The 15,206-nt window shown below is 32.0% G+C and overlaps 1 protein-coding gene across 1 annotated transcript; it reads left to right on the forward strand.

The window, feature by feature from the left end:
• The first annotated feature begins 9,084 nt into the window (after positions 1–9,084).
• On the forward strand, positions 9,085–12,189 carry LOC144549607 (rhamnogalacturonan I rhamnosyltransferase 1-like). The gene is made up of 8 exons (XM_078298386.1): positions 9,085–9,334; positions 9,662–9,729; positions 9,845–9,933; positions 10,016–10,181; positions 10,904–11,193; positions 11,289–11,493; positions 11,574–11,731; positions 11,805–12,189. Exons 1-8 carry the CDS (start codon positions 9,085–9,087, stop codon positions 12,028–12,030), a joined length of 1,452 nt encoding a protein of 483 aa, XP_078154512.1. The 3' UTR covers positions 12,031–12,189.
• The last annotated feature ends 3,017 nt before the right edge of the window (positions 12,190–15,206 follow it).

The following is a 15,206-nucleotide window of genomic DNA, read 5'->3' on the forward strand; positions in this document are numbered from 1 at the left end:
AAACGAGGCTAATTAAATGAGGTATTCTTAATTAGCGCTAAGGAACAGGTATTCGGCAGAATTAAGCGACTAAGGAAGATAAAGGAAGAAGAGAAAGAAAGAAGAAGAAAAATGCTCCCACCGGTGGGCACTGACAGATCAGAATAAAGAAGAAGAGAAGAAGGGTACGTATACTTGTCAATTTGATTTTTAAAATAACTAAATGAAGGATTAAATAAATAAATGGGGATAAAAGAAACAATGTTAAGTTTTTATGAGAATATTAGATATTACGATGTTTTTATGAAAAAATTGACTATGTTGAAATTTTACATGAAAGCACTAGAAATTCTCCAAAAAGAAATATATACACATTAAATAACATATATAGAACAAACCAGCAACATATACAAGTAAAATATATATAAATAATAATATATCTTTAATATACATGCATGATAATATTAATCTTTCCAAAAACAAGTAAATTAAATGACAATAGATATTGAACAAATTAACATAAATAATTATATTAGGCAGCATTTTTTATTTTTTTTGCCTGGAATTTCGGCCTGTGGCGTGACTCAGACAATAGTGGACATAGTCAATCATAGTCAATCATGTTGACAGGGATGTGACTGCTTAACTATCAGAGGTTTCTGTGAATGCCTCAATCAATGTTGATGCAGACTGCAAGCAACAATCAGCAGGGTATTTTGTCTTATTTAATAATATTGTCAAATACTGCAATATAATTAATTTTAATTCACAACACAATATAAAAGAAGTGAATTAGTATGAATTATTAATTAACGATTGATAAATATAAATGCATAGCTTGTAAAACACAATTGATAGCCTGATATTTGATAGATTGCTTTTTGAAATTACATCACTGTTGTACCAGTGGTACCGATGACATTGTCAAGAATAAATGTATCATCTTTATACCATTTCTAGTAATAATAAATGCATCAACTTTAACACCTCCTTATTTTTAACCCATTTACACCGAAATAGTGGAACTCTAACTACTATGTAATCAAGCTCTCAAATTTCTTCAATAACACTGTAATATGACTTTTCTTTTTTACAATTTTTGCCCGAGAAAGTTGTGTCGTGGGAACGACGATCTTCAATCCAAGCTTCCTAACTCCTTGGAATCCACCTTATGCCGAGGTTTAGGAATGTCAATATTTTTCTCGATATGCATTACATCAATACAATGCCAAAGCCAATATGGCAGATTTAAGAAAATAGATCTCCTTTTCCAAATATTTTTAGGGTTTTTTTTCTTGGAATACACATGTCAAAGGCGCCACAATCAATCCAGCAGCTCACTTATGCGCCAGCAGAAGTTTAGGTTGATTACATTTATTTCCTTGTTTAGAGATATTAAATTAAGGAGAAAATATTACAAAATAAGAAAATATATAAACAGTTGTAATTAGGAAGATATATGAGCTGTATGTGGCAGCTATAACAAGGGAAACATAATACTCAAAGTAATTAAATTGTTATTGTATAAAACAACACTCTGTAACCTCCTCCAAAATAAAAATAAAAAATAAAAAAAAAAGCATTCTTGTTCTTCTCAAAGTAGTTAGCTTGACTCAAATTTATCATTTTTTACCACATTTTCCATGTCCAGCGTCGAGATATTCAACCTGTTTATACACAACCTTCTTGTGTAATGGCGAATGGGTCACGCCATTCTCAACAAAGCCGTTGAACTGTGTTGCATTGTTATGATACTGGTGATTCTTCAGAAGAAACCTCGATGTCACATGTACACATATTTCACACAATTACTCAACCTCAGAACCGGCATATTATCTTCACAAATAGAGAACACACATATGACTGATGGGTTTAGTGTGAAGCTAAGAAAATATTACTTTATATAATTAGTGAAATAAATGATATGCACTTAAGTTGTTGGAATTCATGGACTTCATGTTGTAATTTGATCTTTTCTTTTACCACTCTGCACACATGATGGTTGATTTCTTTTTTTTAAGGTCAGCTGACAAGTAGCTGGCAATATATTGATAAAATAAAGTTATTTACAATTCCCAAAGGGGCTCCTCTAAAATATAGATGATTGATTTCAATTTGTGAATTAATTTATCTTTTTGTGGAGCCTTTTTGTCATATGTTCCCTGATAACTAATCATGTTGAAGGGTTTGGATCGACGATTTAGACTTTGAAAATGTAGAAAATAATTGTGGTAACTTTGTTGTAACTCGATCCCTCCTCGTATATATATGAGGAGAGATTCACTTACAACTTTTATTAGTAACACTGGATTAAACTCTACATTTTTAAAGTCCAAACAGTCAATATTCAAACCGTTCAACATGATAGATATATTAAAATGTGCTTGTAGATCAAATTTTCTATTTTTTTTCAATTTTTTTACTATTTATTAATATGGGTACACAAATTCAATAGTCTGGAAACAGTGATTTTGTAAAATATTTAATAAATAGTAAAGAAATTCAAAAAAAAATATAAAAGTTGATCTGCAAGCACATTTTAATATATTCATCATGTTGAACGGTTTGGATCAATTGTTTGGACTTTGAAAACTTTAAAAATGTAAGGTGTAATCCGGTGTCACCAAAAAAGGTGTAAGTGGTTCCCTCCTCTCTCTCTCTCTCTCTCTATATATATATATACATAGAGGAGGGTTAAAATGCACCCTCCTTTTTGTGCTCCTAACGTGCACCCTCCCCTCATATCTTCATTTTCAAAGTTCAAATAGTCGATTCAAACCTTCCAACGTGTTCTTCATATTAAAATGTGTTTGGAGACCAAATTTTACATTTTTTTGGAAATTTTTTACTATTTTTTCAGAATTTTTTATTAAACTAAACAATAATAAAAAATTCAGCAAAGTGATTATTTTCAAAAATTCTGAGAAAATAGTAAAAAATTTCCAAAAAATATAAAATTTGGTCTCCAAGCACATTTTAATATGAAGAACACGTTGGAAGGTTCGAATCGACTATTTAAACTTTGAAAATGAAGATATAAGGAGAGGGTGCACGTTAGGAGCACAAAAAGAGGGTGCATTTTAACCCTCCTCATATACATATATATAACCTAATTTTTAATTGTTTATTTTCCTTGTGGAGAGGGAGAAGATAAAATGAAGGTAATTTCAATGTCAAGAATATGTGTGAACCAATCAAATTCTCTATTTTAGGAACACACCTGATCTCATCAATTTTAGTTTTGTACATGTCCCTTTCTTTTGCTCTCTGTCTGTTTCAAGATATCTTTTGGTGTATCTGTCTGTAGATTATCAGGACCCATCATGAGTACCTGTCATGTTCTGTAGCTTGTCCAGGTACTTGTTATTTAGTCAGGACCCATATGGAGAATATATATTGAGGAGGGATTTTAGTAACATTAACTATAACTAGTGCCACAAAATGGAGCAACTAATTTATTAATACGAATTCACTTTCACTAAATATTTTTTGTCCTTTTGGCTTTTGACTATGGGATGTATATATTTCTACAAATTATTTGGTTATTTTTTAATCAAATCTCTTTACTTGCATCAAAATTTGAAATTCAAATTGTAAATCAAAATTTTGATCTACTTCATTTTATAGTATGTTTTCATTGCAACGCACGGGTACGATACTAGTATTATGTTATGGACTTAATTACAGGTGCAAAGGTAGGAGAGTTAAATGGAAGAGGAGTGTAACTAGCGATCTGAAATTAAGTTATACATGCATATACACAAACTTCATTTATCTCTTCCTTGCATAAATGGCTTTAAGCTTTGCACTTCCATCTTTCATCCCGGTTCGCCAGTCGCATATGAGAGTGGTTTCTTGTAGTGTAACATTATGTAAAATATATATATTGAAATTGATAATTGAAAATAATATACGAACTGTTTGAATATATTTTTAGTGAGTAAGTAATATTTAAAAAATAAATATCATTTTTCTGAACTGATTAATCATGAGGAATAAGTTACTTGAATGTGATTTATTATTAAATTGGTAATTTAGAATTATGTTTGACTGATATAATAATAGTTGTTAATTCAAATGTCTAAAATATTTTGAAAGGAATATTTGAAAATTAGAAATTGAAATTTCATGAGATATAATATACATAGGATTGATGCTTGTAAAATATATATATAATGTGTTCTTTTATTTACTTTTGCACTCATGTACAAAATTGAAAAATGTAAAACGAAAATTTCTTTTTTTTATTGGCAAATGGGACCCACAGGAGACTATTCCTGTTTTCATTTTATTTTCTTGTTTTCTTTCAATGCAACAGGGAGATAGCTCTCTCTGGCCGTTTAAACGGTTGATTGGATAGATGTTCCTGTCTTTCTTTGCTCCCTATATTCAACGATGGCACTAGGTATATCTCTCTCTCGGTTTTACTTTCTCTCTAACCGACCTAGGGTTTATCGGTTTTGTAACCTTGAGACTTGAGTAAGCAATCTATTTGGTGCTATAAACTGAGTTGAGCTCTTGTTGATTGATTGAAAATCGTTTACTTTATTTTGTTTATCAAGTTATAACCCGCTAGCATGGTTGGTTATTGAACTTGAGTTTGTTCTTGTTGATTTGGTTTGCAATCTCTAAGAAGTATGAAGATTGTTAATTTGATTGAATTCTTGGTTTCCAACATAGAGCTCAAACCATAATCTGTACCTTACGGTACCAAGCTCAAATGATTTTGTGTCAATGAATACCATATTTTCCTTGTTATTTGATGCATCTAAAATAATTGAAGGGGGATTAAGTTATGCTGATACATGTACCAACATATAATTAAGTTAAAGGGATTAAGGAAACAATAGAATAAATGATAAATGAATTAACATAGGTACTGTTATAAATTATACAAGATGATGGGATAGTTATACATGTGCTTTATTATACATATATTGGTAAATTTAATTGATTTCGATCCAGAGAGCAAAATTAATAGAAGATGTATATATAGACATACTAAACTAAATTATTGAATAAACACATATTGAGATTAAATATTGAAACAAGTAAATTGATCCGTTATACAAAAATATATGTCACAAGTATTGATTAGAATATATATAATTATGATATAGGCATACTTACGGAAGAAATTGGTGAGAGGAATATTTAGGAAGAACATTGCTATGGATTTTACCTATTGTCCTACGATAACAGGTGCGAGATTATTGGATTAATCTGATATTCATGACTAGGAATTAAATCGTAACTCGCTCTGTATTTTCATTATTTGATTGACTGCATTGATTGAACTGTTGCATCATATGCATAGCCCAATACAATTGAAACTGAATTACATGAAATATTGTTGACCGTCATGTTAATATTGTTTATCGATTGATTGATTCTTATTGCAAATGATTGGTTGAGACCATAGTGATTGAATTGATTGAATATTGAATACTATAATCCTTGAACCTCCATATAGTGGAGAAAAATGATTAATATATCGTAAAGTCTAGATAGCTAATATACTTTACTCCAGGACCTTTATGTGCGTATGGTGAATGGCCCCATCTGAACCCAGTACCGGTTGGGTAGGGGATACTGAGTAAATGTGAATTTTGACTATAAGACTAATGAACTGTGGTAACTGTCTTATCATTTATTTTCTTTCCAATAATGACAGTATTGAAATATTATTTTCATATTGGTAATGTTAATAAATTGTCAGGATAGTCAGAACAGTATAAACCCTGATACGACAGATACATGTTATGGTATCTGTCAGTGTTATCAAATTAAAAATTGTAAAGTTAAGAAATCATACATTATCAAACTTAATGGTTGTAAAGATTAGGTCCTAAACGTTACCAAACTTTATGGTTTAAACATTTTGACCCCAAACCATATATTCTGATAAGATTCTTGGAGTTCTTATTTATTTATGTAATTTTTGTTGTTCAATTGGATACTGTTATTTAGTATTTGCATTCGTCATTAAGAAATGAACTGTTTGTTTCTCGTGCAATGATTTCATTATGAATATGGATTTCCTTTTAATATCTTTTTTTCTATTCCATTCCTGTTATGGGTCAGTAACCATAAATTATGTCATTGGGCTCCTCATTTGTTTCCTTGTCACGCTGTTATTAAAAGGTTTTTTAAGTTCAAACACAATTAATGGCTATAAACAAAAAGAAGAATAAAAATTGAACATACATTTTCATAACTTATTTGTGAAAAGGACTTGCTCTCACAACTGTGATTGTTGAACTTCCTTTTCTCTCTATTTGCTGAATTTGTTTCACTCTTCTTCTATAATGGATAAAGTTAAACAGTTAATATTATCAATGATGTGCTTTTCTGATTATTCTAAAACAATATTTGTTTAAAAGAACTTCATGCATTTAATTACTACTACATTAGTGATTTACAATTATTAATCGTACCTTAAATTTATCTGTACCAAAAAAGTAAATGAGGTGTTAATTTCCAAACGTCCATATTGATTTCTTCAGGCTTGTTTTTAAGACTCTCCTCATCAGTTGCATATGCTCGGTATGTAGCTGCTAAGTTGGAGCGTCAAATTTTCTACCTTTCACTGGCAATTTTTAATATTTTATCTTTGGTACTTTCATCATCTTTCAATTCCCAAAGATCCTGTAAAACGATATATTGTACAAAAAGCTTGCACAAACTTACATTTTACTAAATAAAATTAGTCTATGACCTCCCTTTTTACTAGTAAAGAGTATGCACATCACAAGTACAAATGTCTATTTGAAAAAAAATATATGTATATATCTTACTAGCACTTTTTTTTTGTACTATCGATCATCTCCTTATTATTCTTTGGTACTTGAGACCATGTTTCAACTCCTATAAGTGGAGCATTATGTCGCATTTGTACTACAATGTCATCAATGAAAGATCGCCGATTCGCACCAATTGCACCACTAAGTGTTGTTGAGAACTGAATTGGGAGTTTCTTTTGGTTATTTGCATGCCATATTTTTACTGCCTTGTAACCCTTAAGTGTTCCTCGTCCTTTTCTTACTGCTAAAAAAAAATACTGCATTGAATCTCATGTCGTTATAAATTAATCAATATACAAATACTAAACACCAATATAGAGTTTAATTTGCTATATAGAAATTTAACAAAGAACTGACTACTTTTAAATCTTAATAAATGTTTATCTGATATATAGCTAATGTTTTGAAAATTGGATTTTTATGCTTTTAAAAATAGTAATAACAAAGAGATTAATCAATTAGTCACTTGATATGTGTATATGCTATTAATTTTTATAGCAAGCAAATAAGACAGAAAAAGGTTCACAACAAGAATGAGACACTTTTCGCAAGAATAAAAGAGTGACTTTTTGCGACGGACTACCCTCATTGTTCAGTTTTTTCTTTTTGCGACAGACGACCGTCATAAATGTATTTTTTTTCCTCGCAAAAAGTGTCTACTTTTGTTGTAGTGGTTGCATGCGATAGATTAAAAACTCTAAATGTATATAATAAGAGAGAGAATACCAATTTCTTCATCTTCTCCTACTTTAGCCCGACGAGCATGTGAAGGCCGATTTGGTTCATCAATGAACATGTTGGCACCGTTATAATTTTGTTGAGCAACTGCAAAAGGTCCCCAATCATTTTTTTTCAAATCTGCAATTATTTAAACTACGTGAATCTCTATTGAATCTTTGTGGTTAAAATAAAAGGACCAAAATGTAGACTAAATCTTGAGTTTAAACTATTCAAATATCTTGAGTTTGATCAAATGAAGATCTGACCCGATCAGACCAAGTCTAATTCACCTCAAATTCACACTCTAATCTAAAATATAATATTTTTTTGTGTCAATTCAATACTCTTGACAAGATCCTTGAATCCTTTCTACTAATACTTAGCACAAAAATGTAGAAATAACTTTGTACCACATTCATACCCGCACTTCACTTTTTATTCAAATACTAGGAAACAATATACAATCCAATAATTATAATTAAAAAATGTAGAAAAAACTTTGTACCATATTCACACCCGCACTTCACTTTTTATTTTATTCACACGTACCGTATGTCCATATCAAAAGGCTTCTTAATTTCACCAATTCAATTCCTGACCAGTACGTGGATAACTTTAATCTAACCAATTCAAATGCTGGGAAACAATATACAATCCAATAATTATAATTTATGAATTTTAGAATATAAAGGAATTACTTATGTGTTGAATTCAACAATAAGACAAATAACTTACATTCTGAGTTTGTAGTCGAGAATTTGTAGGTAGCAACAAAGCTCGTCTTTAACCGGTCTCTTTATTTTGTGCTCTCGCTTGAAATCTGACTTTTTAAACTTCTTTGTGTCAAAAATTTCAACGTAGATGAAAATCATACAATTTAATTTCGTACAGAGTTTCTCTCTGGTTAATTATGCGATTTGATTAACTTTAATTTTTGTTATGTGTAGAGCTTGAAGAATGATTATGGAGAAGATGTGATATGTAATTCGACTAAAGAGAAAGAAGATACATAGACTGCCTGATTTTGATCAAAACAAAAATAAAAATAAAAAAATAAAAATAAAAAGAGAAAGAAGATACAGGAAGGAGAAAGGAATAATTTGGATCAAATTTGTTTTCTCTCAGGAGGTAAAACCTTCCTTTGTTAACATTTTCTTTATTAACTTTATTAATTAATTCATTAGACAGATGTAAGAGAGAGAGAGAGAGTTGGAGGGTAAAACAAGTATTTTGAGACAAAAAAAAACCTTAGCAATTAAAATTGTAATTACTGACCTGAAAATAGCATTCCCCATAAGGATAGTCAGGAAACCTGGAGGTTAGGATATTTAAAAAAAAAAAAACAAAATCAAGAGCATATTGGAATTTTTTATTTGATTAAGGATATTAAATAAAATTGGGTATCTTTGAGCCTAACACCAAAAATAGCATGCAAGATCCCAGTTTTGTCAAAGAGGAAGGGATTTATAGTTCGCGCTTCTATTTTTTATTTTTCCGTGTAATCTGGCAGTGAGCAGCTCTTCCATCTCCACTAATTTACCAATCCCAGAAGGTAATCAGGTCGGAGTACAGAGAGAGGAATATGGGTCTGAAATCCGGGTATGATAAGCTAAAGGCTTCTCGTTTGTCAAGGCCACGTGTCAAACTGTGGATGTCGCGAGTGGCCACAGTGCTCATCCTGGGGTGGTGTGCCGTGCAGCTTTCTGCCATGGCTGACTTTTGGGGCCCACGCTTGTTCAAGGGATGGCCTTCTTGGATAATTGCCTCTCCTCACTCCTTTTTGGCGATTGGGCTGTCGGTTCAGGTTGAAGAAAAGAGTTTTCCACCTAAAAGTGAGCTTCTTTAGATAAATTATTATTCTTTAGTATATTTTTATGTTTTGTATTCTTTGAAGTTGGTATTGTTGTGCTTGAAAACTATGAGAAAGTTGTTCTTTATTTTAATCATTGTTTTTTTTTATCATTATTTACTTATTTTATATTTGATAGGCTTATGCTCCTAAACATATTATATGTGCCTTATTGATGAATTTTCCATTCTGAACATTCTTTAATTTTTGGATATTTTGTTGACTAAACCATATAGAACACACTATAAGGTGCCCTTAATTTAAATTTTTATTGCTGATTTGATGTTGTCTCTTCCCCCGAATTATTTAGAAACATACAATAGCAATGGTTACCTCCTGGTTTCATGCAATGGTGGACTTAATCAGATGAGATCAGCTGTAAGTCAAGTATTTAATGCCCCCTAATTGACTTGTTTATTTGAATAACTATCTCCGTAAATTATAATTTCTTATCTGTTACATACTCAATTCAAACAACCTCTGTTTTGCTTAGATATGTGATATGGTTGCTATAGCAAGAAGTTTAAATGTTACTCTGGTTGTACCGGAGTTAGACAAGACATCTTTTTGGCAGGATTCCAGGTGAGCTTTATATTTTATATATGATTTTTTGGCCACTGAAGTTGTAAGGACACTTCACATATGCAAATATTCAAAACTGTAGTGATTTCCAAGACATTTTCGATGTGGACCATTTCATAAATTCACTGAGAGACGAGGTCATAATAGTAAAGAAACTACCATCAAGGTTGAAAAAGCGGTTCAAGCTTGGATTGGTGCCCTCAATGAGCCCTATTAGATGGTCTAACATCTCTTATTACCATGATAAGGTTTGTTGAAACTTCTTGGCTATTAGAAAGTTGGATTGTATTTGATATACTCCCATAGAAATATTTTTTCTTTAATCATGTCTTATTAAATGTAGAAGCCTTTTACATTAATTATTCCTCTGGATTGCATGTACCAATCTTGTCGGCTATTGGTCCCAGTAGTCGATACATTTTTTTTTCTTAGTAAAGGTTGGAGATCAAGCCACCCAATTATTTAATATCCACAAAGAATTGTCTCTTCTGAATTTCGAACCTGCAACCTCTCACATAGAAAACATTACTACCAAAGACTGATTCTCGCATTTCAATACATTAAGATCTACATGCTTGCTTTAGGCAATAATTACAAGTGGTGGTCCTAAAAAGTTTTTTTTTTTAAAAAAAAAAAATTGAGCTCTTTGAGTTTCTGCTACTCTTGGTTAACCAATGGTGCAACAAATAACTTTTTGTATTTTACATTCACTATGAATTATGGCAATGACCTAGAAAGTATATAGGACTGGTGATTCGGGATCAAGGACGTAGGGTTAGGACTTCAGCCCCTACAATCTATAGTTAGCAATAATATAGTTAGTATTAGCATTATTCTACTAGAGACTACCACTATTACTATTAGTATTATTATTTTATTACTATCTATCTTGACTTTGTAACTCCGGTTGTTGTATGTGAATGTGATGGCTAATGTTTATATTCTGTTATTTTTGTATTGCATAAAACAGATACTTCCATTGATCAAGGAGAATGGGGTTGTACATTTTAATAGAACTAATTACAGGTTGGCAAACAATGGACTTCGTCCTGAAATACAAAACCTAAGATGCAAAGTAAACTATGGCTGTCTAAAATTCACCCCTCAAATTGAAGAGTTAGGGAAACGGTTGATTAAATTTCTTCATCAAAAGGGCCCTTATTTAGTTCTTCACTTGAGATATGAGATGGACATGCTTGCATTTTCTGGTTGCACCCAGGGTTGTACCCAGAAAGAAGCTGATGAGCTCACAAAAATGAGGTAAATGCTAAACAGAAGCATTTAACTTTAGATGGAATTACTGAATGCTCCAGCCTAAAGATGATAAATTTGTTGTTTTAAACTTTTAATTTCAGATATGCCTATCCATGGTGGAAAGAGAAGGAGATTGATTCGGATCAGAAAAGACAAAATGGGCTTTGTCCTTTGACGCCAGAAGAAACAACACTTGTCTTAAGAGCACTAGAAATTGATAGAAACATGCAAATATACATAGCAGCTGGAGATATATTTGGTGGCTCTAGGAGATTGTCTTCTCTTATGTCATTTTTTCCCAACATGGTTCGTAATTTGTTGGATATTGGTTGTCTCAGTTAAATGTTCTTTCGGATTTCCCTGACAGAATCTAGATTTATGAACAGGTTAACAAGAAGACTCTGTTGAGACCTGATGAGCTGAGGTATTTCCAGAACCACTCCTCACAAATGGCAGCTTTGGATTATTTTGTGTCATTAAAGAGCGATGTCTTTATCCCGACCTATGATGGCAACATGGACAGAGTTGTTGAAGGCCATCGAAGGTAGCAATCATATACTGCAATCTCAAGAAATAAGTTATCTATACACTTTTTCTAAACTATTATCCTTATACAGATATTTGGGTTTCAAGAGAACAATCATACCAGACCGAAAGAATATAGTCTCATTAGTAGATCAGTACAATAATGGCACCTTGTACTGGGATGAGTTTGCCAGTGAAATTAAGGCAGCCCACAGAAATCGAATAGGAACAGCAGCAGTGAGAACTGTGATTCCCGATAGGCCGAAGGAAGAAGACTTTTTCTATTCCAATCCACATGAGTGCTTGCCTCAAGGTTGATATTTTTTTTTGTATAAATTGATCTTTATACTTGATGACTAGAGATGCATGTATAGTATCAGTATAACTTTTTTCTTTAATTTAAGGTATTAGGGTTTTTCTTTTGAGAGAACTCGGTTGGTATACTCTTGTATAGAGAGAGGAGATTGGGAGGAGAGGAGGGGGCAATGAGTTAATTATTTTAAAGTTTACAATACTGGTTCCATCTTATATTTTTCTTGATCTGTTCCTCTGATCTCTCAAATATTATTTTTTTTCATGTTAAGAGCATATTAATCTGTCTTACTCTTTAAGCATCTTAGCTTTCCTTGGCATCAAAGGAAATATGATTCTTTCTGTCACTAGTACAAAACTGCAGACTTCTAACGGTAAAAAAAAGAGCATCTAATAACGGTTTGTCCACCGCTAGTAATTAACACAATAGAAGAAGAGTTACAAACCACTATAAGAGTACCACCCTTTTCTGACGGTTATGTACTTAGACCGATAGAAGAGGATAGCTCTTTCTATCGATTCCAAGAACATAACCGATAGAAGAGGTAATCCAAATAAATTAATAACAATGAAAATCATAAAAACAGTGAATACAATTAGTAAATTATATGGGGGTCAACTATGATTGAAACTATGATATTTTTTATAAAAATTTATAAAATAGCATGTTAAAACACAATTATTTGAAGTATAAATGGGGTCAATTAACCACCGTTCATCTCAACTAAATCCGTCCCTGGTTAAGGTACTAAACAGAGGTAAAATAATAGGGTGGTAATGAGAGATGAAAAGCAAGATTATATTTTCTGTTTTTTCATCATACCAAAGAATGTTGAAGAGAAATAGAGAATGATATAAATATAGAAAGGTGAAAACGTCCATAAACGTTGAATACCAAAAAAGGAAATGCATCTATGTGATGCTGTGAAGATATTTCCTATTAACTCTTTGTTATAACTCACAAGTATGAATATAAAAAAGGAAATGCATCTGTTTGATGCTGTGAAGATATTATCTATTAAAAGAGTTATTGATGAAAAATAAATTATGTATCATAAACATAAACAATCTACAAATAGAGTAGGATTAAAATTCACTATTAATTTTGTGCTCCGAATAGTCGTTCGAATCTCTCAACATGATCTTCATAATAAAATGTGCTTGAAGATCAAATTTTATATATATATGAGGAGGGTTCAAATGCACCCAAATTTTTGTGCACCCAAATGCACCCTATCCTTTTTCTCCATTTTTAAAGTCCGAATAATCAATCCGAACCGTTAGATGCGATCTACATATTAAGATGTGCTTGGAGACCAAATTTTACATTTTTTGGAATTTTTTTACTATTTATTAAGCCACTTTGAAAATCGCTGATCCAATGGTCCAGATATATGTATAATATATATTGGGAATTTTTACAAATTTTTAGATAAGTATAAAAATACTGTTTTTGGAATAAACCAACGTCTCACCTTGAACCTATGTTACCCTGACACTTCTAGGAAGCCATCGTATTCGTGTCCGACACGTATCCGACACCGACATGCCTCTGACACGCGTACGATACGTATCAGACACGCCTCTGACACGCGTACGATACGTATCAGACACGCCAGCTGGCGTGTCAGATGAGCTGGTGTGTCCCTACCCTCTTGACACGGTCTCCGACACCTTGTTGACCCCTGTCGATACAGCTGGAAATTTCTGATACGGAGGGGATATGCCTCAAGAGCATCTGATTTATGCTATGAACCGCATGTGAACCGAGTACATTTCATTTTTTGTGTGAGCTGCAACGAAATTGACAAAATTAAGTGGCTTCAGCGGAATTCGAACCCAGGTTCGAAAGGATCCAAAGCCGCGCCTTTACCACTGGAATAGAACAACTTTGTTGTTATTATGTATTAGCTTATTATATATATAACTTATATTGCATACTTATTCAGAATTTTTTATATTTATTTTATATAATAGAAGTGATGAATTAATAATATAATTAAAATAATATATAATAGTTGTGTCGTATCCTTTATTTTTGAGAATTGCCGTGTCGCCGTACCCGTGTCGTGTCCGATACGATACCCGTACCCGTATCCATGCAACATAGCCTTGAACCAATGTGCTCCGCCCCTGATTGCATCCTTGCAACCATAGTGATAAAAGAAAAATTCGGGTTCAGTTCAGCGAGTTCAAAAATTTTGTGATTCGGATATAATTTGGATATAATTCGGGAAAGATTCGATTTTACAAGGAAGCAAAAAAAAATCCAAAAAAATTTATAAGTTCTTACTTTAATTTTTTTTTATTTTTAATTTCTTAATAAAATTTGAAGGCAAAACAAAAGTTTGAGAAATACACATGGTTTAAAGTGGTTGCCACATGAAATCAAAAGTAGGTACTTAAACCGATATCCTCTGTATGAATAAACAAATTGGTTTAAAGTGGTTGTCAGTTGCCATGGTGGGGTCCACGTACCTTTCAAAATTAAAAATTTTTGCCTCAAACCTTAAGCCTCAGTCTCAGAAGCACGGTTTACAGAGCAACGAATTATTGAATAAAACGCAAATAATTCGTAAAAAACGTTTTATTCGTATTTTTTTTACAAATAAATTAGTAAAAGTTCGGTCAACCGTTTTCTTTGCTACTCAATTTGATAATGTCTAAAAAATGTTTTATTCAAGAATAAAACGCGAATCATATTACTATGCTTGTAACTGGTATTGGTTTCAACAATTTAATATCTTAAATTATTTTGATTTCTTAATAAAATAGTGAATTTCAAATTACTTTTGTTAAAAAAATAAAAAGGATAAATTTTCTCGGAGGTCACTAAACTATCATTTGTCACGTATTGGTTATTCAAAATTAATTTGTTCCTTTCTAACTAGTAAACTTTTTACTCAACTTTGTCTCGGATTGATCATTCAAATTTAATTTGTCCCTTTGCAACTAGTGAACTTTTTACTTAACTTTTACATCCGAAAAACGAACACAGAGCCTTGGAAGTAAGACCTTCCGATAAACTCCCCACGGGGCACGACATTCGCCTACTAACAACAAAACACAAACTGAATAATCTGTTAGTCTGAGGATTGCTGGAGCATCCGCCTAGCTGGCTGGACTATCAGTTTACAAAACCACCACCAAACTCACCGAAGCATTGTCGGAAATTCACCGAA

The sequence above is a fragment of the Carex rostrata genome, chromosome 35 (assembly GCF_964058835.1).
Source record: "Carex rostrata chromosome 35, lpCarRost1.2, whole genome shotgun sequence".
Lineage (NCBI taxonomy): Eukaryota > Viridiplantae > Streptophyta > Magnoliopsida > Poales > Cyperaceae > Carex > Carex rostrata.